At 42.2% G+C, this 25,385-nt stretch overlaps 1 protein-coding gene across 1 annotated transcript in view; it reads left to right on the plus strand.

The window, feature by feature from the left end:
* The window catches only part of SHMT2 (serine hydroxymethyltransferase 2), a 171,629-nt gene that overhangs the window by 67,269 nt on the left and 78,975 nt on the right, over nucleotides 1-25,385 (plus strand). Inside the window, exons 4-5 of the mRNA XM_077483572.1 lie at nucleotides 4,563-4,763; nucleotides 7,473-7,554. Coding sequence (XP_077339698.1) covers nucleotides 4,563-4,763; nucleotides 7,473-7,554 — 283 coding nt within the window. The remainder of the gene's footprint in view (nucleotides 1-4,562; nucleotides 4,764-7,472; nucleotides 7,555-25,385) is intronic.

Raw genomic sequence — 25,385 nt, forward strand, 5'->3', positions numbered from 1 at the left:
ATGAGAACAATGAGAGCTTTTCTGATAGATGGGAGGGTCGCAGAGTCAAAAATGTGGGTATATAGAGCTTGTAGCTTGGGGAGGAGGACTTAAATTGTGTAAAATTCAAGGGGAAGGCCGTCAGAACCAGGTGCCGTAGAGGGTGGAAGGTGTGGCAGCGCCTCAGTAATAGTCTGAGGTGATAGGCACTTCCAGTAGGGATATTTGGGAGTGGGTAAGAGTGTGGAAATCAATGTTCTGAAGGAACTGGGATAGTTTGGTTTGAGTGTGTTGTACTGTGGCTGTATAAAAATGAGTAAAACCACTTGAACTCCTCTGCCACCAAGCTAGGTTCCAAAATCACGGCCCGGAGGCTGCCTGGAGGTGAACCACAACTGGGGAACTGTGGTTGAGATGGACCATATAGGCTAGCAGTTTTCCAGCGCGTTCGCAATGTTCAAATATGCGCTACTTACTAAAAAAAATACCCTGCTTCGCCTTTTCGGATCAGTTAATCTAGCTTGTAAACGGACAAGCGAAGCTTTGGCTGCTGAGGGGTCTGTGAGAAACACCTGTTCGAGGGAGCTCAGGTGCTCTTCAGCTTGTTGGTAGTGGTAGAGCAAGCTTGGATGTGGCTTTGTGCCTATTTATGCATGTAGACAGGACCAAACGCACATGGAGTTTAAAAGCCTCCCAAACCGATCCAGTGGGTGCTGAGCCCAGGTTGGTGCAGAAAAAGTTTCTATTCCCTTTGGGTGGAGTCCAGGTCCGGCAGGACGGTGAACCAAAATGGGTTAGCCGCCACATGCGGGAGGGGGAGGTCGTGGGAAGTCGCACTGTCACCCAATATGGGGAGTGATCTGAAAGCACTCTGGTGCCAAACCCCACATCTATGAAGTCGGGTAGCAGGGCGAGGGAGATCAGGTCAATACGGGACATGGCTGGTTGTGAAGGGGTGAAGCAGGAGTAGGCTATCTTGGTTGGGTGTTTATGCCTCTAGGAGTCTGTCATGGCAAACTCTGAAAGGAACCTGCCAAATCTATTGGAAGATGGAGGGGGGGCGGGGGCATCTGGGCAGCCATGCTGAGTCTGTCCAGGGTGGGGTTGATCATCATATTAGTCGCCCAGCCAGATTACAGGTACTGTGGGGTACCATGCCATGAAGTCAAGACTGTCCTGCAGGGCGTTAAACTGGAATGGTGGTGGGATATAAAATGCCATGAGAAGCACCTCCAGATCACTGATAGTAGCATGGAGGAATAGGAACCGGCCCTGAGGATCCAAATGCAGATTATGGAGTTAGAATTGCACTGTTTTGGCAATTAGGATGGCTATTCCGCCAGAGTTAGAAGTGTGCGGAGCATGATAGAGCCAGCCCACCCAAGGTTTTTTGAGCGATTGTGGGTTTCAACTAGGACAGACACATCTGCGCATATGGATTCGAGGTGGGAGAGGACAGCTACTCGCTTAGGTTTAGCACCTAGCCCTCACATTCCAGGTAACCAGCCTAAGCGAGGCGATGAGATGTCCCGGGGAGTTGTGGCGTGCAGTCGAATCCGTTGGTGATGGCACCCAGCAGGGCAGTCAGACATATTATATGCATTATAAAGCAATGTTAGGTATAGAATAGGAGGCATTACACGGAGTGATCTGTGCAAGCAGACGGCAGGAACCTGAGGGTTAACATAACTGGTTGCACAGAGTGTCACTCCCGGTATCGTAAAACAAACGAGGCAAGGTATAAAGTAGATACAGTAAAATTGAGGCGTAAGGTAAGTCAAATGCAAGTAACATATCAGAGATAACTTATGAACTTTGGCAGCTCTGGACCAACGCGGCATAATATACAAACAGCCACCCGCCACAGCCGTGGGGGGTGGCAGCTAGCCAGGGAAACAGAACTTGAAAGAACATTAGTGACCTCCAGGTAAACAGAGCGATGGGGGGTGCACAAGTCCGGGTGCGACCATGGCGCGTTGTGGGGGCGACAAACAAAAGAAAAACTGCAGAGCACACAGCTGAGTGGGGAGAAAAGTGTGTAGTCCAAGTGAGTGTAGCTGGAGTGTCTGAGAGCAACAGGGGGTTTCAAGGAAAGGGGGGTGAAAGGGGAGAATCAGGGCGCCCTTTATGCCGCCACAGGCTTGGAAGCTGTGTGAAAGATACGAGCTGTCCAAGGGGGGGTCAATGGGGATGGGAGGGAAGGAGGAGAGGAAAATGGGGAACGGGCAGTAATAAACTCACGGTTAATAAATGAGTAAGCGATCCAGGTCCAAAGCGGTCAGTGCACAGCCAGGGCTAGGGAGATTACTCAAGAAGGTTCAGCGATTTGCAGGGCCCACCGCCCCGTGGTGTTCCAGCCATGTCTGGACAGCAGCGTGGTCTTCAAAAAACTGGGCCTTTCTGCCGTAGATTACACGAAGTCTCGCTGGAAACAGTATTGCATAGGTAAGGGGGTGGATGCGGAGCTGATGCTTGGCCTCAGTAAATTGCGCCCTATTTTTCTGCACCTCGGCAGAGAAGTCCTGAAACACCACCACGGTGACATTGCCGACCGGGATGTTCCCCTGCTCCCGGGTGAAGCACAGAACAGTGTCCCGGTCCCTGTAGTTGAGAAATTTTGCGATGAAGGTTCGCAGAGGATGAGCAGCCAGGCGGTCAGTGCACTCAACTACGAACATGGAACGAAAAGGCCTCTCTGCCATAGGTTTTGACAAGAAGGTTTTCCAGGTATGTGGGAGGATCGGAACCCACGAACCGGAGATTACATCTTCGAAGTCTGTTGTCCATGTTGTCCTGTTTGTGCAGGACAATGCTGAGCTGGTGCTGAAGCTGCTCAGTGGACACCTGCAGGAGTGTGATGTCTGCCTCCATGCGGCTCACTCTGCATTCAGTGTCAGTAGCTCTGTAGTCCCTAAACTTCTGGATATCCTGTCGGATGAAGATGTCAGTTTTAACCTCTTCAATCTTGGAGGTGAGGGTAGTCTGACAGCCTCAAAGATTTTGACAGTGTGACTAGAGGGAGGCTCCTCTGCGTCCTGTGCAGGAGATATCGGCGCCATCTTCCTCCTCATTGTCCTGACCCTCATGGTGATATTTGGCCAGTTTGGTTATGGTTTCAGATGTCCGTTTTGGCGGTGACATGGAGGCAGAAATGCAGGCAGACACCGTGGGCAGCCGATCAAAGTGTTTATAGAAGGATGAATGAGAAGGATAGTTTCTCAGACGGAGCTCTCACTCTGCACACCCTGCACCATGTAGCTCCAGGCCACGCCCCCACCTGAGGCAGTATTTACAGTGCGAGTGCAGGCTGTGTTTCCAAATTTTTCTTTTCATTAAAGATAAAGGGGAAGGCAGAATGAGATCATAGGTTTCAGGGTGACAGTTGGGGTGGACTAGTGTAAGCGAAGAGGGCAGTAAGACTAAAAGGATAGAGTGGATGTACTTTACTGAAGTGGCGGCTGCAGGGTGATAGGGGGAATAGAAAGGGAAAGGGGTGTTAATGAAATGGGAGAATGTGGGACAAAGGATGACAAGGGGCAAATGTGGAGATGGTCTGCAGAAGGGGGGTGTTTCAGGGTGTCAGAGTGAGCATTGTGATTTGGGGGGGGGGGGTGTTTCAAGGTAGCATAAGAAGGGAACATGTTCTGCCCTGACAGGTGCCACTTGGATTGATGTAAAGATTCTGCAGATTTCCAAGTGAAACTGTGAAATTCGCAATAGTTATCCATACCTCCTAATTATTCACTCACATTATAACGCTACCTAGCCATGAACTTTTGCTTACCACATATTTGCAACATGGCAGGGGGCTGGCCATAGATGATTCCGTTTTTTGATTTTGGTCAGTGTTCACGAGTACGAATAGTGGTGTTGATCTCACTAATATGAGGGGGGAGCTTAAAGTGGAAGTAAAACCATCAATTTAAATCCCAGCATTCCCAGCATGCTACAACCAAACTGTGAAACCATCCAATGGCTGGTGTCATACCTGATCACATGCACAGGCCGAGATGGCTGCTTCCTTGGTTGAAAGGGATAGGAGGGTTTACTTCCACTTTAAGGGCTCATTTACACTTGCTTTTGGCTTCAAAACACATTAACGGCTAGTTTACACTTGCTTCAAAACAAGGCTTCGCACACGCTTTTGTTAAAGCTCTCTGAACGCTAGTCAAAGCTCCTGTCTCTAAATAAAATAGATTACAGTCCTGTTTTACACCTTGCTTTGCTTCAGCTTCACTTCAAAAATGATACCCCATGTAGCTTTAATGGTGCTTCAAAGCCTCCATAGAGGTCTATGGCAAAGCTTGCTTGAAGCCTCATCGAAGCCCCAAGCAAAAGCAAGGTGTAAACAGGACTGTAAGCCAACCGTTTTATTTAGTGACATGAGCTTTGACTGGCATTCAGAGAGCCCTAACAAAGCGTGTTTGAAGCAAGTGCAAACTATCCCTAACACAAGGTTTAACCTATTCCTACCTTATTCAAAATGTATAAAACCAGTTTTGCCTAGAGATGCACTTTAATAAAAGGAAGGCACAAGTCAAAGAAATGCACCAGTGTTTAACTAAATCTTGCTGTCTTTCTAGGTATTACGGAGGTGCTGAGGTTGTGGATCAGATAGAGTTGCTGTGCCAGCAGCGTGCTTTGGATGCCTTCAGACTGGACCCAGGAAAATGGGGCGTTAATGTGCAGCCATACTCTGGTTCCCCAGCTAACTTTGCAGCATACACAGCCCTACTGCAGCCACACGACCGCCTCATGGGGCTGGATCTTCCTGATGGAGGACAGTAAGTATACTCTAGATCCGTGTTCCTCAACCTTTTTTTTTCAGTCAAGGCACCCTTTAAAATGATGGACAGTTTTGAGGCACCCCATTCTAAAATGTTAAAACCGTTCTAATAGTTTTACGTAATGGAGCAACATCCACACACATAGCACACCCGATATTAGAGGTGCAAGCTGGTACTGACTAGTATTTCAATGTTTCTCTTCTCACTCCGCTTTGCTTCATCACTTAGCTAATGTGACCTCCAAAACTGAGAGACGGGAACAAGGATGATATGCAGGTGACCGACATCCTCCTTGTCAACTAATGATGTCATTGGTCGTTAGGAGGCAGCTAGAAGGCTATATTGGTGCACAATGAAGACCAGTGGCATTGTGTAACTAAAAGGCAGGCTTCATCCAAACGCTGCCTTGTATACAGTTTTGGGCATTTAGGCATTTACCAAGGCACCCTGGTTGAAAAATGCTGCTCTAAATCACTATATTTTACAATAAGTGACCAGACTTTAAAAAAATATAATGAAACAATCCAGTGGGGTCGATTTTGTTCATACCTGGAAACCTAGAAGCAGAGATTTCACTATAATGTTCCTGGGAAACATGAGAAATCACTAGGTGGTTTATAGCTTTCATATAGCAAACTCCACAATATTTTTCAGTTGACCATGTAAAAGTATTTTTTTTTTGAGTTCCACATTAAAGAGATCAGTTTTTATATCAAACTGATCAGTGTGTTTACAATTTTTTTTTATGTGTAATTTGTACCATTGTGCACAGAAGTTTGCATATCCTGGCAGAAATCATGAAATTTTTGTATTGACAGTGAAAATATGACTGATCATGGGACACGCATCTTAAAATGACAAAGGTTCATTTCTCACACCTGGATTTTTAAATAGCAATAAGTGTCTGTTTATACATTGTCAAGGAGTTTGTTAGCTCTTACGTGGATGTACTGAGCAGGCTAGATACTGAATCATGGGGAGCAGAAAAGAACTGTCAAAAGACATTCATAACAAGGTAGTTTAAACGTTATGTAGATGGAAAAGGATACAAGAAGATATCCAAAGCCTTGAATATGCAGTCAGTACTGTTTAATCACTTATTAAGAAGTGAAAAATTCAGGCATCTCTTTATGGATACCAAACCAAGGTCAGGTAGACAAAGAGATTGCAGCCACAATTGCTAGAAGAATTGTTCAAGACGCAAAGAAAAACCCACAGGTAACCACAGGAGAATACAGGGTGCTCTGGAGAAAGATGATGAAATTATTTTTAAGGAGCACAATATGACAATACTTGAACAAAAATGAGCTACATGGTCGAGTTGCCTGAAAGAAGCCTTTACTGTGCCAGTGCCGTGAAAAAGCCCAGTAAGGCATGACGAGGTGTTTTCGGGCATGTTTTAACCAGGCTTTTTTTTGTGGCATTGGCGTAGTAAAGACTTCTTTCAGTATCTTGATATTTCTTGTACCTGTGCAGGCTGTTCTGCCAACCTACTGAAAACAATGCCTCTATCCCCTGTGTGACTGATATCTTTAAAGCCTCACTCCTATCATAAAAAAATGCAGTGTAATACTTGCCTTATTTCTCGCTCTGGCAGGCTTCTTTTGTGCTGTGCGAACGGTCCCCTGAAGCCTTCTTCTGTAATGCGCTTGAGATGTCCATTGCATACTAACATCAACTACAATACAGGACTAATAGGCTGACTACAACCATGTAGTGTCTAGGGCCAATATAGGAAAACCTAGTTGAAGGACTGTGGGATCTAAGTTATCCTACAAGCTTGCATCTGTGAAGGATAAGTTCACCATTTAAAAAAAAATACACATTTTTTTTTTTAAGCTAAAAACATGTGCAATTTATTCATTTTTTACTTGGAAAGTAATTGCACTAGCAATCGGCAGATTGCAGGTGCCATGCAGGACTTCTGCAGACTTGTCAGTGTATTGGTCTGCTCCTACGGGCCGGCAGATGCACACTGCCAGGAAGACAGTGAACTACCGGAGCGCTCAACAGCCATGGTAGTTTTTTGATGACTACAAGCTGACAGCCACAAAGGCTGTCGGACTTGTTTTCCCATTCACAGAACACTATGAATTAATGACGCAGCCAGGCAGGCAGAGCCCCAAAGGGCCGTGTTTTCTTTAGATTGTGGCAGTAAGTTGGGGAAGAAGATCCCTTGCTCGCTGTTAAAACGAGGATGAATTTGTAACATGTTAAGTGTTGCACTCTGAATATGGAGGTGACATGTTACAAAAGGTGAACTTCTCCTTTTTAGGCTCCGTTTACACTGATGCGACATAGGATCCATTTTGTGAGACCCCAAGTTGGATGACGTGAAATCCAGGGTTTCTCTATGAGAGCTGTCTTGACTGATACTACACAAGTTTGACTTTAGAAAAGATTCCTGCACTTTGATACGACTTCAATGCCACATAGTGTAAAAAGTCACATTAAAGTTGCACTGAAAGTCGCATGACTTTGGAGTCAGGCTAGTGTGAACTGAGGCTTAACTTAAGTTGGCCAATATTGCATATACGTTACATTTCAAACTTCTTGCATTAATTAAGGCCAGCCTGGTAAAATACACTACTGATGCTTTTCTACTGTAAGCTAAAAAATAACTGCATATTCTGTGACACTTGCAATTTTTACAGATTCAGACACGGTTGATAAGATATTCTTTTTTTTTTTTTTTTTCTCCCCAAGTCTAACACACGGGTACATGTCTGATGTGAAACGTATCTCAGCTACCTCAATTTACTTTGAATCCATGCCTTACAAGCTTAATGTAAGTATTCCCTACATGTAATGTGACATTCAGTTTGATTTACTGTACTTATTATAAATTGTTCAGACAAGTTTAGTAAGTTTGTATGTATTTCTGTTGATATGTTAAGTAAACTCTGCCATTTAGAAGATAAGGGGCCAGTACAAAATATTTGTATAACCACATGCTGCTCCCCTTTAGCAGTTACCAGATTTGTTAAAACTGATCACCACCTACAGGGTTTAGACGCCTAGAAAAACACTGCCGCTTTAGATACGTGCTTACTAAAGAGCAATCAAACTATATTAGATTTAATATCCCTAAAAGGTTGTTTAGTATATACAATTTCAGAACGTGTTCCAAAATATATTCAATATATATAAGGGGAAAAGAAAAACGGGAAGATTTGAAATGACTCCTGCTTCAAGGGCTTAGAAAGAAATGTTTGCTTATCCCTAGTCAACATCAAACAGCCACAAAAATGTGTTACTGAATTTTAGGTATCAGAATTAAAATGTTTGGTTTCAAAGTATAGCTGTCAGCCCCCAGCCTCTCCAGTCAGATGCATGCTCAGGCATGCATAGACTGCTATATACTTATGAAGATATGTAATTATATGTAATAATAATATGTAATGCCATCATTTTTCTTGGTTTATCCACTTCAGCCCCAGAAAGGATTTGCCCCCTTCCTGACCAGGCCATTTTTTGCGATAGGGCACTGCGTCTGTGTGGTCGTGCGATTATGTACCCAAACAAAATGTAAAACATTTTTTTTCCCCCACAAATAGAGCCTTTTTGTGGTATTTGATCACCCCTACTTTTATTTTTCGCGCTATAAACAGAGTGCTAATTTTGAAAAAAAAAAAACACAATTTTTTACTTTTTGCTATAATAAATATCCCTAGTTTAAAAATACATATTTTTTTCCACGCAGTTTAGGCCGATATGTAATCTTCTACATATCTTTGGTAAAAAAAAAAAAAAAAAAATCGCAATAGGCGTATATTGATTGGTTTGCGCAAAAGTAATAGGGGATAGGTTTATGGCTTTTTTTTTTTTTTTTTTTTTTTACTAGTAATGGCGATCTGCGATTGTTTATTGCGACTGCAACATTGCAGTCGACAGATTGGACACTTTTGACTTTTTTTTTTTTTGGGACCACTGACATTTATACAGTGATCAGAGCTATAGATAGCCACTGATTACTGTGTAAATGTCACTGGCAGGGGAGGGGTTAACACTAGAGGGCAATCAAGGGGGTTAAATTGTTTTCCCTCATGTATGTTCTAACTGTGGGGGGGGGGATGGGACTGCTTGGGGGAGCAGACTGATCGGTGTTCCTATATGCTAGGAACACACAATATGTCTCCTTTCCCCTGTCACAACGTGAATTTGTGTGTTTATACACACACACACACACACACACACACACACATCCTCGTTCTGCCACTGTGAGGAGTGATTGCGCGTGCCCGGTGGACATCGCGGCCGCCGGGTACATGCATCGGCTCCTCAGTACCGCGGCGGGTGTGCATGTGCCCCTAAAGCGGCTGCTGTACAGCTACGGCAGTTCACGCAGGGGAGTCATTCTGCTGCTGTGAAACAAAGGCGGACAGTCAGCAAGTAGTTATAGACCAAACTTGGATATTAAAGCAGTTATTATCCCAGACAGACCCAAAGTAATAACCTCCAATATCACTTTGCATGTTTACACTCTTTAAATCTCCATGTGCAATCCATCTTTTTTATGAATAACTATAACTGTGTACTGCAAAATGTGGAAGTTATAAAACGTTTTGAAGCTCCAATCCTTATATTGTGATAAAGAAATTGATATGAATTGACAGGGTGAACATAGTCTTTGGGGGTGACCAAATGGCACACCTTTCCCTGGAGACCATCTGTAAGTAGGCATCTTCTACCCATCTCCTGCCGTATTTACATCCTTATTGAGCATATTCCCATATGACAATCGTGTTAAATACCACCCTCTCAAAGATGTGATAACAACCCCATGGATGTTTAACCCATGATACACTGATTCTGAAGCATCATACACAGGTAAGGGACTTTAAAGAGAAGCTTTCAACTTGAACTTAACTTCAGTTAATTAGTTCCAATGCAAAAATATGATAAAGGAACATCACTTTTCTTTTCAAACAAATCTTGGACACAGTGAAGGCCAGCGCATTCCACAGGAGAAACTTTAGATTTTCTGGTCTCAAATTCTCATTCATCAGTCCAGGAGTCATCCAAATCTCCTCCACTTTTGTTTGAAAGTCATACACCTAATAGTAGCCTCCTTTTGAGGCAGTTACAGTTTCCCAGTTTCATTCCTGACCCCTGCCACACATTTCTGCAATTGTGGGACAAGTTGATCCGATTTCTGACAGACTGCTAAATTTGTCTCCAAGGAACATTGTCCCTGGCTCGGTGGCTCTGGAATCTGGCTTTAGAGTCAGAAGTCTTTCTTTGCCATCTTTTGGAGGATCCAACCAAGACTTCCCTATGAACACCTTTATTAAAGCCTTAAAAAGGAATCTAAGTATTGCCCAACTGGTTCACTTTATTGCAAACCTCCACAGACACTAAGGTGTTGCTCTGTTCAGCCCCCCGGAGGGAAGGGAAAATTTAAGTTACTAGTTGCTGAAGCTATAACTCGCACAGGTGGGCTATATAGAGTGCCTTGTTACAGGGTTGGGCAGAAATTCTACATGTTGTACGGACCTGATTCATGAAGTGACCATGAGCTTAAATCAAAGCTGTTCAGCAGATACTTCTGAACAAAACGGAACAAAACAGTAGCTCAAATCAGTAGATGACAATCCACTGATTAGAGCTATTCACCTAAAATTTGGCATCCCTCCACCAGGGCTGCTTATAAGGCAGTTTATACAAACGAAGAGAGAAAGCAGCACATCCAGTAATGAAAAATAGTTCTTGTAGAATCAAAAGATTAAAAACATGACACATAAGGGATCCACAATGTTCAGCAGACGCTTTTCATACAAAATGCTTAATCATTGCTCATAAGGCAGTACAGCCTGCCCTCCTGTACTGGGCCCAGACCCCATCAGTTCAAAAGGGGGGCCCAGGCACCTGTCAAGTAGAAGGTCCAGCAGTTCTGCCTTATTGCGTACACTTATGACTTGGGTAGTGCTGCTGCTTCTACTTTTCTTCAGCTGCACTGCAGGGGGGGGGGATCGGTTCTAGTGTCTGGGACTACTGTGTGACATTTTCCCTCCTTTTCCCCACTACTGGCTTTGTGTGCTGCAGGAGAGCAGCAGCGAATAAACAAACATAAAAATATATGCCCCCCAACGCTCCTGTGTCTATATAGCTGCAGTGTGTGATCTAGGGTATTGCTGCCTCTGACTGCTAGTTGCAGGGGATTTGGAATGAGAGATGGTAACAACTATTAGCTTTTCTGCTTGCTGGAGGATTTGACTTGAAGCAAAGCCCTGCCTCTACCAAGATGGTTCCACACAGAAACAGTGCAGAACTGAAGTCCACCATACTGTCAATGACTGGATTCCTACTGGCAGAGATATCATTTGCCTAATGAGACATTTTTGTTTCAATATTTACAGCAAAATGCTCTGCAGAGTCAAGCAAAAAACTTTTTATTAAAATATAACCCTTCATCAATTCTAGCTATAGTAGTAACTGTAAGACGGTCTAAACAGGGAATCATTGGGAACATATAGTCTTCTCTACAAGAGAAAACTAGAACATATGTACTAGAGGGTAGCTCTAGACGGTGGCGAAGAGATCTGGAGATACTCAGTGATGAGGAGTGGGAGCAAGCTCTGAAGAACAAATTTGGGATATCCCTATCCTCCTCAGTGTTTGACACAGCTGTTTATTATTCATAGAGCTCATTTATACTCCTTCAGAAGTTGCACTCTTGGGGCAAGGCAGCTACAATAAATTGTCTAAGATGTACTACTGATGTAGGTATAATCGTACATATGTTGTGGCGATGTCCCAAACTGCTTTGTTACTGGGAAGGTGTAGTTGACACTTTGAATTCCTTGTGCTTCACACAGGTTCATTATGATCCAAAGATGGCATTGTTAGGGATACTCTCCCAGCTGAAATGCATGTGATGTGGCTAAGAGCTAATGTATTTGGCTCGCAAACTCACATTACAAAAATGGATATCAAACCACGTGCCAGCAATAAATCTTTAAGACATGAGGAGTTGACATATAAACATGCCCCAAAAATTTGTGAAAATCTGGTATTGGTGGCTAGTCTCTGATCTGTCTGAGCAGTCAGTTGAGCATATTATATTAACGATAGTGAGGAAAGCTAATAATGATAGCATATCTGTGGAGGATAACTGCAAATGTAAATACTATTAAGACGTAATAATCTAAATGGAATATTTAGGTCAGGTTTCTAAAACTGATAATTCTGTCAAGCTGAAGGGGGATCAACGGTTCTGAAGAGGTGGAAGGATTCGACTGATGACTTAAATATCTGGTGTGTGTAAATATTTAGATTTTTTTTTTTTTTTTTTTTTGATCTGGGGTATTTTATGGATATGTTGTGTTTTTTTTTTTTTTTTTTTTTTTTTTGTATATGAGAAAAAATTCAATAAAAATTATGTGATTTACAGAATTGGGAAAAGTCAAGTTACAGGCAACACTGACTAGTTCTTTGTCCTTTTTGCCAGCCTTTTTGGCACAGCTTCCAGAGTTGTGTTCTTAAGACCCGTGGTCAGCATTCCTATGTTGGGGCTGAAATTCTTTACGGTGTTTGAGAAATCTTCTTGAGGCGGAATTATAATATTTTAACTAGAGCCTTTGAAACTAGGATATAAGGCCTCAGATTTTCATATAAATTCCATTATCCATACACCTCACTAATTGATGATTTTTGTGCTGAAAAGTGAGTATAGAAGTGCTTAACCACTTAAGGACCAGGCCTCTTTTTCAGACTTGGTGTTTACATGTTTAAAACAGTTTTTTTTGCTAGAAAATTACTTAGAACCCCCAAACATTTTATATTGTTTTTTTTCTAACACCCTAGAGAATAAAATGGCGGTCATGGAAATACTTTTTTTCACACCGTATTTGCGCAGCGGTCTTACAAGCGCACTTTTTTGGGAAAAAAATTCACTTTTTTTAATAAAAAAATAAGACAACAGTAAAATTAGCCCAATTTTTTTTATATTGTGAAAGATAATGGTACGCCGAGTAAATTGATACCCAACATGTCATGCTTCAAAATGCGCCCGCTCGTGGAATGGCGTCAAACTTTTAGCCTCAAAAATCTCCATAAGCGACATTTAAAAAATTCTACAGGTTGCATTTTTTGCGTTAGAGGAGGTCTAGGGCTAGAATTATTGCTCTCGCTCTACCGATCGCGGCGATACCTCACATGTGTGGTTTGACCACCGTTTTCATATGCGGGCGCTACTCACGTATGCGCTCGCTTCTGTGCGCAAGCTCGTCGTGACGAGGTGTTTTTAAAAAACTTTTTTTTTTCTTATTTATTTTAATTTTATTTTTACACTGTTTAAAAAAAAAAATAATAATGGATCACTTTTATTCCTATTACAAGGAATGTAAACATCCCTTGTAATAGAAAAAAGCATGACAGGTCCTCTTAAATATGAGATCTGGGGTCAAAAAGTCCTCAGATCTCATATTTGGGCTAAAATGCAAGAAAAAAAAAAAAAATTACACCTTTAAGAGGTATAGGCGGAAGTGACGTTTTGACGTCACTTCCGCCCTCCTATGGTATAGAGACGAGTGGGGGCCACCTTAGCCTCACTTGTCTCTATGCCCAGCTAGGAAGAGGATCCGATCGCCTCCGCCGCTACCGACGGCTCCGGTAAGCGGCGGAAGGTGCGGGAGGGCGGCGGGAGGGGGGGGTGGCACCTCTCCCACCGCCGATAGCGGTGATCTCGCGGCAAATCCGCCGCTGAGACCACAGTTATCGTACAGCCGACCACCGCCTGAAGAGATGGATATCTCGGTTGTGGCAGCAGCTGTTGCCGTTACCGAGATATCCCTCTTCAAAAATAGGAAGTACATCGTCGTGCGGCGGTCGGCAAGTGGTTAAAGTCTAGTAAATTCACATCATAAACTATCAAATAGTGCCATGATGGCGAACCTTGGCACCCCAGTTGTTTTGGAACTACATTTCCCATGATGCTCCGGCACTCTACAGTGTAGTGGAGCATCATGGGAAATGTAGTTCCAAAACATCTGGGGTGCCAAGGTTCGCCATCACTGAAATAGTGTATTACCTGCTCTTCATACTCATTTTCTGTTGTCTGCAAAAAAAACTGTTTGATCCTGCTGCTCTCAATTTGGCTAAGGATTTTGCAGCTGTGGTGGCAACGCTGCACATGCTCAGTTTTCAGTGAGTTTCTATGAGTGTTTACGCCCTATCGCATCTGAGCAGCCCATGTGACTATAGTCACACATATGGGCATATACACAGTGGTAAATTACATCCCACTCCCTCCCTCCTGCTCAATGCCCACTAACCAGCTAAACACAATGGGGGTGGGATATTATATGTAGATCATTGTTCTTAGACACAGGTTGGAGGGGTGTGACACAGCCTGTGACTGGCAGAAATCCGCCCACACCATGTTATTTCCACAAAATAAATTAATTTAAAATAAATATTTGTCTGACAATTTAAAACCGTTTGATATTTTTTTTTTCTTACTTTGTATTACAAAGGCTTTTTTTTTCTCTTTTATACATGTGACCAGCAGCAGAGGACTCCTCCTGCTTGTTTATCTGCAGACGGACTGGGAAAGAGCTGGGACATGTGACAGCTGAATATCAATTTGGGAAAGGGGAACTTAGAATTTATTTATTTTTTTAAATTAAAATACAGTGCCGTCATTTGTATACAGAAATAGAAGGGGCAATGTCAATGTGTGTTTTAGTATCACTTTAAGCAAATGGTAAATTGGATTTTATAAGAGAAGATTATTTCCTACCAGAAAACCACACACACCACCGCATCTGACATGATTCTTTTTGATTTCAACAATTTGATGATGCAGTGATCATCAGCTCGTTAGGCAATTTTTAACAGGTCTTTTAAAAAAAAAAAAAAAATGTCCCTCAGTGTAGATCCATCATCAATGATGCCCACCGCCGACCCGAAAAAAAAAGTCAGCATCTGACGAAGGCTTCCGCCATCTTACAGTTCTTAAATAACTAAAGAGCAGGGCCACCCAATGACGTCCCCGGATAGCCCCACCCCATGTGATGTCACCGACCCAGCATGCCCCTGGCCAATGATGGAAGCAGGGTCACCCAGTGACGTCATCAGGTAGCCCACCCCTTAGTTATTTAAGAACTGTGAGACAGCAGCAGCCTTCGTCGGGTACAGATTTTTTTTTTTTCCCCTACGGGTCGCATTGGCAGCGGGCATCGTGATTGACAATGGATTTACAACGGAGGCATTGTTTTTTGTTTTTTTTAAATAAAGGACTTGTCAAATACCTGTCTTTTTTACACTACTTTTTTTGGGGGGGGGGTCAAGGAGTAGTCTACCCCCATAACCACCAGCCAGGGTTGTGAGGAAGATGCCCCCTGCCCCACCCTCCCTGTGTTGAGGGTACGTGACCTGGCTTAGTTCAGGAGGGGGCACGCTCTCTCCCCCCCCTTTTCTGCCAGGCTGCATGCCCGGATAAGGGTCTGGTGTGGGTTCTAGAGGGGAACCTTATGACGTTTGTTTATTTTGGCTTGGTATGTATTTAGGGGGGGCTCCCGCCATTTTCTTCAAAAATTTTCATTGTCAGTAATTGTTTTTACATTCAGCTACCAGCGAGAATCCCGCTGACAGCTGATGTTTCATCCATTGTGAAAAAATATGTAGAAGAATACACATCAGCCTCAACTGAGGAAAAAATAATTTTGTGTTTCTGAGGGGATATTTATTATAGCAAAATGTAAAAAAATGTGTTTTTTTTCAAAATTGTCGCTCTTTTTTTGTTTATAGCACAAAAAAAAAAAACGCAGTGGTGATCAAATACCACCAAAAGAAAGCACTATTTTTGGGAAAAAAGGGCATCAATTTTGTTTAAGAGCCACGTCGCACGACTGCGCAATTGTCAGTTAAAGCGATGCAGTGCCGAATCGCAAAAAGTGCTCTGGTCTTTGGCCTGCAAAATGGTGAAGGGGGTTAAAGACACCGGCTGCCTGTACTCCAAAAAAAAAAACTATATATGCTGGGCCCCAGCATTTAGCGGAGTTTAGGAGAGTTTAAGAGTTGTCACCGTATTTTTTTTTTTTTTTTTTTGCCAAAACGCTGCTGCTCCAGAACACAACAGATTTTTTTTTTGTTTCCTACCACTAAACTCTCCTGCCAAAAAACACTGCAAAAAGCACATAGGATAACATGCAGGGGAGTTTGGAACTAGTTTAAAAAAACTTCTGACGAGCAAAACAGCAGCTTAAAAACGCTCGGTGTGCATGAGGCCTAAAGGGAGAACCTCATGATCCTCAAGCAATTTATGGTAAACATTTTTTTTTAGTCAGTGGTCTCATTTGGCCCTGTGGGTTAAAGGGGTTGTAAAGGTTTGCGTTTTTTCACCTTAGCCACTTACAGACCGCCCGCACAGTTTTACGGCGGCTCTTTGAAGGATAATATCTTTGTTAGCTGCCATAACCCCGGTATCCCCTTCTTCAGCGGGCGGTCCGCTACAAGATGAAAGTGGTCCCTGCGGCGTATTCGCCGTGAGATCACTTTTTTTATCGGTGGTGGGGAGAGGGCCTCCCCTCCCGCCGTGATCCGGTGCCTTCCGCTGCTCACCGGAGCTGTCGGCAACGGCGGTGGTGATTTGCATCCTCTCAATGGCTCAGTATGGAGATGAGTGAGGGGAAGATGGCCCCCACCCGTCTCCATACAATTGCTGGGCGGGAGCGACATCAAATTGTCACTTCTGCCCATAGCTCTGAAAGGGCCAATTTTTTTAATGATTTTTTTAAAATAGAATTTTTTTTTTTTTTTGCATTTTAGTCTAAATATGAAATCTGAGGACTTTTTGACCTCAGATCTCCTCATATTTAAGAGAACCTGCCATGTTTTTTTCTATTACGAGGGATGTTTACATTCCTTGTAATAGGAATAAGTGAATTTTTTTTTTTTTTTTTTTTTTTTCTTTTACCAAGCTCACGCGCAGAAGCGAAGACATACGTGAGTAGCGCCCGCATATGAAAACTGTGCTCAAACCACACATGCGAGGTATCGCCATGATCAGTAGAGCGAGAGCAATAATTCTAGCCCTAGAGATCCACTGTAACACAAAACATGAAACCTGTAGAATTTTTTTTAAAACGTCGCCTATGGAGATTTTTAAGGGTAAATTTTGAAGCATTAAATGTTGGGTATCAATTTACTCGGTGTAACATTATCATTCACAATATAAAAAAAAATTGGGCTAATTTTATGGCTGTCCTATTTTATTTTATTTTTATTCAAAAAAAAGTGAATTTTTTCCCAAAAAAGTGCGCATGTAAGACTGCTACGTAAATACGGGTATTGCAATGACCGCCATTTTGTTCTCTACGGTGTTAGAAAAAACACAATATATAATGTTTGGGTGTTCAAAGTCATTTTCTAGCAAATAAAAAAACTGTTTTAAACATGTAAACACCAAAATCTCAAAACGAGGCTGGTCCTTAAGTGGTTAATGCATCCTATGCATTAAGGTGAAAAAAGTCAGTCAGTCAGTCAGTGACCGACTCCCAGTGCCCACCCCCCTTACCTGAACCCTTGAACTTGGCCCACGGGGTCTCGCTGTCTTTCTGCTAGGGGGTTCTCTGCTGTTGATTGGATAGATTGATAGCAGCGCAGCCAATTGGCTCCCGCTGCTGTCAATCAAATCCAATGACCCGGCCGCTGGGGGGCGAGGCCAGAATTGGGGCCACTCTGTACAAAACGAGCTGCGCAGTAGAGGCAAGTATGATGTTTGTTTTAAAAAAAAAAGTACCTTTTAGTGTCAGTTTAACATATGCTGTGCACCTCTCGCCCCCTAAGAGTTTGTTTTATTGTTTTCAGATATTCACTGATAAGCTGTTGGTAAGTTAGAGAGCTAAGAACAGAAGATATATTGTGCTATTTTAGGCTTTAACCCTTTAACCCTTATAGGGCTGTAAGTTCATGATTTTATTATTGTAAAATTATATACTAATTGAAGGGGAGTGGCATCTATAATTTTGTATAGAGAGATATGAAAAGCGTACTCGGTCTCCTCGTATTGCCGGGTTGGCTCTGATGAAGAGGTGATGCTTTGAAGCACATTGGCTAAGATATTAGAGGTCATTCTTTGAATGAAGCATTAATGGATGGAGCGGTTTGTTGCGCTAAGTCAGCATGCACTGTAGGGCCGAAACAACTAATTGATTAATCGACAACAAATCGATTATGAAATTAATCGATTACTATTTTCATAATCGATTAATCGGCCACTAACATAATGGGGTTAAAAAAAAATAAAAAATTAGGCCTTTATAATACAAAAAGAACAAATCGCTACTGTAAATATTTCAATGTCCTATAGTAAAAAATGAACCCCTTACAGTAGCGATTATTTGCTCTTTTTGTACTAATTTTATTTTATTTTTTTAACCCCATTATGTTACTAAACATCTCAGGCCTGGGTCACACCTCTGTTTTTTGGTTCTTTTTGCAGAAACACACTACAGTTCATTTACATGGTTTCCCAATGGACACATTCACATCCATGATTTTTTTTTTTCAGCTGCTGCGTATTTGGAAAAGGCAAGGACTTTTTTTTTTTTTTTAACGCAAAGTGGTATTATTTCGTTTTTTTGGTTCAGTATACTTCAATGGAGAAGCTGCAGAAAAGCATGTAATAATGTGTTTTTGCGGCAATTTGTGTTTTTTAATCTGCCCAACAACAAATTGGCCCAAAAAATATGTAACAATGCAAATCGCCGCGTAATTACTTTTTTTTTTTTTTAAGGTTATTAACTGATTAATCGAAACAGTAATTGGCCAACTAGTCGATTATGAAAATAATCGTTAGTTGCAGCCCTAATGCACTGTTTCATTTACAAAATTCTACTACTGTATGGCTTTCTTTAGGCGGGTCTGACAACACTTCTTGGGATTTCAGTGCTGTAGCTGCAATGTCGTGAGCCTGCTATAGGAAGTTAGAAGTTCACTGCACGTCTGGAAAGGATTATTTGGTATTTTTCAGTACTTAATATGTCCATATATTTTTTTTATAGGTGAGGGATTTAGTATGCATTTGTTGAAGGCATTCATACTTGTGTATATATATATATTTTTTTTTTTCAATTTAAAAAATGATAGATTTCACCCCCAAGCAGCCATAGATTAGTTTCTAAGTGTTGCAGATTTGATTTGAGATGAACGGGTAGTAGAGTCGCTGTCAGCAATTCAAGCATCCAGAGGAGTGTATAAAAAAAGAAAAAGAAAATACTCATTGACCAGTAATTCTCGGTCTGAAGCGTCTTGTCTAAAAGTTAGCATTTTTGTAATTGTTTTATTTTATAAAGTCTGAGTTGCTCTAAGGAGTTTTCTATGCTTGTCAAAGCAGTGCCAAGTACAGAGTTCTTGAATTGTTTATAGTTCTGCTACATAGAGAAGTCAAGAAGCCTAAGAGATGAAAACGTTTGGAAGTGCTTCAGGAAAGACGGGGCAAAGGAGGAGACGCAATGATGCAGACATATGAAAAAGGTGCAATAAAGTGAATAATAAAGAGGAGTAATAGTCTGGCTACAGAGAACACAGTCAAGCGAAACAATATAATTTTCACTAAAAACACATCTATGCATATAAAGTAAGCATGCAAAAGAAGAAAGAAAACAGACATTCTCAGATCAATAAAAATGAAACCTACATCTCTTCCAAGTTGTGTTCTTTTTACAAGACCAGAAAAATTCTTTAACATGAATATAAAACTTAATGAGCTTAATAAGCTCGTTGTTGGCCAAAAATTATATATATATATATATATATATATATATATATATATATATATATATATATATATATATATATATATATATATATATATATATATATATATTTTTTTTTTTTTAAGACCTGCTTTGCTTATGATATGAATATGAGGACTGTTTTAGATATTTGGATAGCTCAGGTGATCTAGGGATGTTAGGATCTTAAAGGGGTTGTAAAGGTAAATGTTTTTTTTTCACCTTAATGCATTCTATGCATTAAGGTGAAAAAACATCTCAGTGCCGGCGCCCCCAGTCCCCCCGTTTTACTTACCTGACCCCTCGAAAGTCCCGCGCTTGCCCCCGCCGTCCTCTCCGCCGCTCAGCCTGGCCACTGATTGGCTGGAGTGGATGGATTGATAGCGCAGCCGTTGGCTCGCACTGCTGTCAATCACATCCAATGATGTGGCGCGCTGGTGGGGCCGTGTGATACAGCGAGCTGCTATAGCCGCCGACTGTATCACGGGAGCGTGCCCGCAGGTGCTTCTCACCATGCGAGGGAGCTTGCTTGAACGCGAGAAATACTTGTGGGGGGACCCGAGACAGCCGCCGAGGGACCCCAGAAGGCCAGGTTTGGGGCCACTCTGTGCAAAACGAGCTGCACAGTGGAGGTAAGTATAACATGATTTTTTTTTTTGGGGTTTTTTTTTAAATAAATAACTTTACAATCCCTTTAAGGCCCCTTGCAGATGGAGCAGATGCAATCATGCAGATCTGCCTGCTCAGCAGGAAATCTGTCCTCTGATCCCCACTGAGCAGGCGGATGACAGAACCGCGTGCGCTCTGCTATGCAGAATGGACACGGACACATCCCGCTCTTCTTTATGGGGCGATTCGATGGAAACTGACCTCCTGTCCATTTCTATTCAATGGTTATGCTGTCTGCTAGGCTGGTGGGGAACGTCTGTTTTTGGCGGCCTAGGTTGGATCTGATGCAGGTGGGTGTAAACATCCACATCCCTCTAGATAACAATGGGTGGTCCTATTTGGACCACCTGAGAATTGGACAGGTGGACCCAATCCATCCACTGGTATGAAAGGGGCCTTGCAGTGCTTGGACAGAGCCTTGCATGGCAGTTTCTCTTGTTTGTTGCAGGTGTTGGCATCTACATCAAACATCCCTACACTCTAGAGGTTTTTTTATTTTTAACCCCTGACATTCATTGCTTCAATAAAAAAATTATTCATTGTTTCTACATTTATCATGGATTGAAAAGCGCACAAGTCCGCACTAAAAGTATAAAATGGTTTCACAGACAAACCAGTCCAAAAAGAACCACAAAGGATAAATCTTGCATCCAGGACCCTCCACTGGGAATGAGGCAAGGATATCTGAACACGGTAACAAAGTGCCCCCTTACGCAGAGTACATTGTTCAGATATGCTTGTCTCATTCTCCATTTGTAAATACATCTTCTTTTAATACAATAATTACAGTAATGCACTAGGCTGGTGCGCCACCTTCCTTTGCTTGTGATTTACCACATATTACAAGGCTGGATCGGTTTCCTTTTTAAAGCTGAAGTATAGACCTATAGACACGCAACCGGATAGTTTAAATAAGTATGAGGTTTTTTTTTTTGTTTTTTTTTTTTTTTCAATGAATGCAAGGTGTTCTCTTATTGGACAAGGTTGAGAGAAGCAGTGATGTCATGGGTCTCCACCTCTTCCAATCTGAACATCTGGGCAACGGAATGGAGACAATGCCAAGCGAATGACCCCCTGTGGGTCCATGTGTAGCGGGGGAAGCTGCTCATACAGGACACCAACACCAGCAGGGCACAGGAAATCGCAGCCATTACTATAGTAGTGTTGACTACTATAGTGATGTTGAGCTTTACCAGCAGCCCATCAGCTGTGATCTATACATACTCTCATTGTGCCAAGCTGTAACAATGTAAGTTTGCTATACAGATCATTCCTGAAGCTCAGCTTTAACAGTTTTTATCCATGCACATTGTATCAGTTTTGAGGGATAGTAGAAAAATGAAGCTGTGAGTATTTATTTTCCCATTTATATCTTTGTCAGGGTTGATATTGATTTCTTTTTTTACTTTGTATATGCTCTCATTTCTTTTCTGTAAGAGGACTCTCCCCAGTGGTTTATGCCAGACATTTGCCGGTCTTAAATGACAATTTTTTAGGACAAGACTGTCCTTAAAATACTGTGATGATCTACTGGTACTTGTATATTGTATATATTCATGGAAACTGGAAATGCCTTTCAACAGAATCTTTGCTCCTTTTATGGAAATTCTGTCCATTTTGTTTCGAAGTTTCTAGAATTTAGATATATTCACATTGACATTAATAATTCAGAGATGACGGTGTAAAGTAAAAGGAGTATTTATGTAGGAGTATGCAACCCTGGTACAGCCATTTAAAAAAAAAAAAAAAATGCTGAAAGGGATTTTTGTGATATACTTTTTTTTTAAAATATATATTTATGACTTTACCACGTCTTTAACGCCTAAGTGCAGCCAAAAATCAAAAACGGAAAAAAATCAGCACAAGGGACATAACTTAGTAGGATGTGTCCCTTATGTACCCCAACAACCACCCCTACTGCTGTAATTTTCTGGTATGGCGGGGATTAATACAACTAAGGCTCTGCCACAGGTTCTCATCAAGAGCCAGTGACAGACTCTGCTCTTTCCACCCAGATCTGCAATTCGTAGAATCCATACGACAGCTTCTATGAATGGAACACATTCTATGAGCAGAGGGGTTCAGAGCTATCATTCACCCATCCTCTATTCATAGCTTTCCATTTCACAGTGGTACCAACAGGGCTACCTACAGCTCGTATTTGAGCCAATGTATCAGGAATCGGCCACAATTTTGAGCCGTGTATGATAGAGCTGCCATGACACGTCGATTACGTCAACGACAAAAATACGTCAACGTGCGTGCAGGGCGTCGATGCGTTACACTGCTCCGTATCTCCCGCTCTCCTCCGTGCTGCCGTCCCCCTCTCTTCTGCCCCTCTGTGCCGCCGCCCCCCTCTCTTCTCCCCCTCCGTGCATCTGTCCCCCTCCATGCTGCCGTCCCCCTCTCTTCTCCCCCTCCGTGCATCTGTCCCCCTTCGTGCCGCCGTCCCCCTTTCTTCTCCCCCTCCGTGCCGCCGCCGCTCTCTTCTCCCCCTCCGTGCATCTGTCCCCCTCTGTGCCGCCGCCCCCTCTCTTCTCCCCCTCCGTGCATCTGTCCCCCTCTGTGCCGCCGCCCCCTCTCTTCTCCCCCTCCGTGCATCTGTCCCCCTCTGTGCCGCCGCCCCCTCTCTTCTCCCCCTCCGTGCATCTGTCCCCCTCTGTGCCGCCGCCCCCTCTCTTCTCCCCCTCCGTGCATCTGTCCCCCTTCGTGCCGCCGCCCCCCTCTCTTCTCCCCCCTCCGTGCATCTGTCCCCCTTCGTGCCGCCGTCCCCCTCTCTTCTCCCCCTCCGTGCATCTGTCCCCTTCTCTCTTCTCCCCCTCCGTGCTGCCCAACCCCCCCTCGGTATCTCAGGATGGAGAGCGGAGGTACAAGCCGGTAAACCTGGCTCCTTCGTTTTCAGAATGTACAGAGTCAGTGACCACTGACTCTGTCCATTCACATAACTGAAACATTGTAACCTCCTGTGATTACGATGTCTCAGTTAATTAATGGAGAGAAGCCGCTGTCTTCTCTCCATACATTATCAGTGCAGCAGAGGCTGCAGAGAAAGGGACTGGGGAATCTCTGTCCCCAGTCCCTTTCCCTGTCTCAAATAGGAGATGTCAGAGGTTTAAGACCCCTGATATCTCACCATAGCCCCCCCAACAGGGCTGATAAAAATTGCAATAAATAATAATAATTAAAAAAAAAATTGTAAAAAAAAAAAAAAAAAAACACACACTGTCCCCACACCCTCCCCCTTAAAAAAAGAAAACATTGTAAAAAATAAATATATAAAGCTGATATATATATATATATATATATATATATATATATATATATATATATATACTTTTATCTTAACTTTACAAAAAATAAGTACATAAAAAAAAAAAAGGTAAGATAAAAGAATATAAGTACATACTTATATATAATATATATATCCTTTTTTTTTTATGTACTTATCATTTTTTGTAAGGTTATTCAAAGGATTAATTAGCTAATCAAAAAAAACAACAAAAAAAACTCTACATTAAAAATAATCGGATAGTCGATGACTAATGGAAAAAGTAATCGATGGATTAGTCGACAGACAAACTAATCGTTAGTTGCAGCTCTAGTGTATGATCAGATTTAGTGTTTCTGGGTCTCATAAGCATATACAGACAACGATCTGTAACATAGTGCATCCAACACTAAGCCCAGGAGCTGAAATGATTGGTACCTGCGTTAAATTGTTTCTACAGCTCCCTCCTGGAACACGCTGTGGAAGCAAACGTAAACCCTATGCTTCTGCATAATATTTGCATGGGGGTTTTAGTGATGTCATGGCACTTTGTCATTGCAGAGGCTCTTCCCAGCCTTTCCCTATAGCAGTAGGTCACTATTGATGTTGGATGAGAAGGCCTGGCGACGCAGTCTCTGCTCAAATTTATCCCAATGGTGTTGTAAAGGGTTGAGGTCAGGACTCTGTGCAAGCCAGCCAAGTGCCCCAAACTTGCTCATCTGTGTCTTTATGGACCTTGCTTTGAGCACTGGTGCGCAGTCATGTTTGAACCGGAAGAGGTCATCCCCAAACTGTTCCCACAAAGTTGGGAGCATGAAATAGTCCAAAATGTTTTGCTATGCTGACACTATAAGAGTTTTTCACTGGAACTAAGGGTCAACACCCAACACCATAATCCCTCCCTCACTGATTTGGACCAGTGCACAAAGCAAGGTCCATAAAGACATGGATGAGTGAGCTTGGGGTGGAGGAACTTGAGTCCTAAATTTTACCCAATAGAACACCTTTGGGATGAATTGGAGCAGAGACTGCAAGCCAGGCCTTCTCGTCCAACATCGGTGCCTGACCTCACAAATGTGCTTCTGGAAGAATGGTCAAACATTACCATAGACACACTCCTAAACCTTGGACAGCCTTCCCAGAAGAAGGCACTGATGGAGCTGAAGTTGAAGCTGTTTTAGCTGTTTTTAGCTGTTTTAGCCCAAAAAAAAAAAAAAAAAAAAAAAAAATATATATATATATATATATATATATATATATATATATATATATATATATATATATATATATATATATATATATATATATATATATATATATATATATATATATATATATAATAATGCGTGTGTGTGTATATATGTATGTATGTATTCAATATATGTATCCAAATTTGCTACCAAACTAAAGCTCTATCTGTTCAGAAAGAAAACCAATGTATAATTAGGTTAGGCTACAGAACCTAAAAGATAGACATTGCAGAGACGGAATTGTTGCTCTGGTGCTCCAGAGGATTTAGGTAGAAAGACCCAGGGACTCAAGTTGTTAAGGATTTAATAACATTTTATTGATCATTTCTAACTTGAGCTTTCTTTTCAAAAGCAGTTAAATCAAATCGGTGGGTTTAGCTCTTCTTTAATTTATAGTAATTTTATAATTGGGATGTTGTTGCTAAACCATTGTAATCCAGCACTTTCAAACCTCAAAAATAGTATAGAACTCTTTCAAAGCTATTATAGGTCATTTGTCACATAACTTCGAATTTGATATGCCTTTAGGCTTCATTCGCACAAGCGTTTTTTTACATGCTGAAAATCCCAGAGGCAAGAATCTGCGGATTGCTGTCGATGGGATTGACAGATGTGTGTTAATAGCTGCTTCATTTTTTTGTCCTGCCATGATCACTGCAAATACAGCCGTAAATAGTTGTGGCCGGCAGTA

The sequence above is a fragment of the Lithobates pipiens genome, unplaced genomic scaffold (assembly GCF_037356315.1).
Source record: "Lithobates pipiens isolate NorthernLeopardFrog02 unplaced genomic scaffold, aLitPip1_a1.2 Scaffold_16, whole genome shotgun sequence".
In the NCBI taxonomy this organism is placed as follows: Eukaryota; Metazoa; Chordata; class Amphibia; order Anura; family Ranidae; genus Lithobates; species Lithobates pipiens.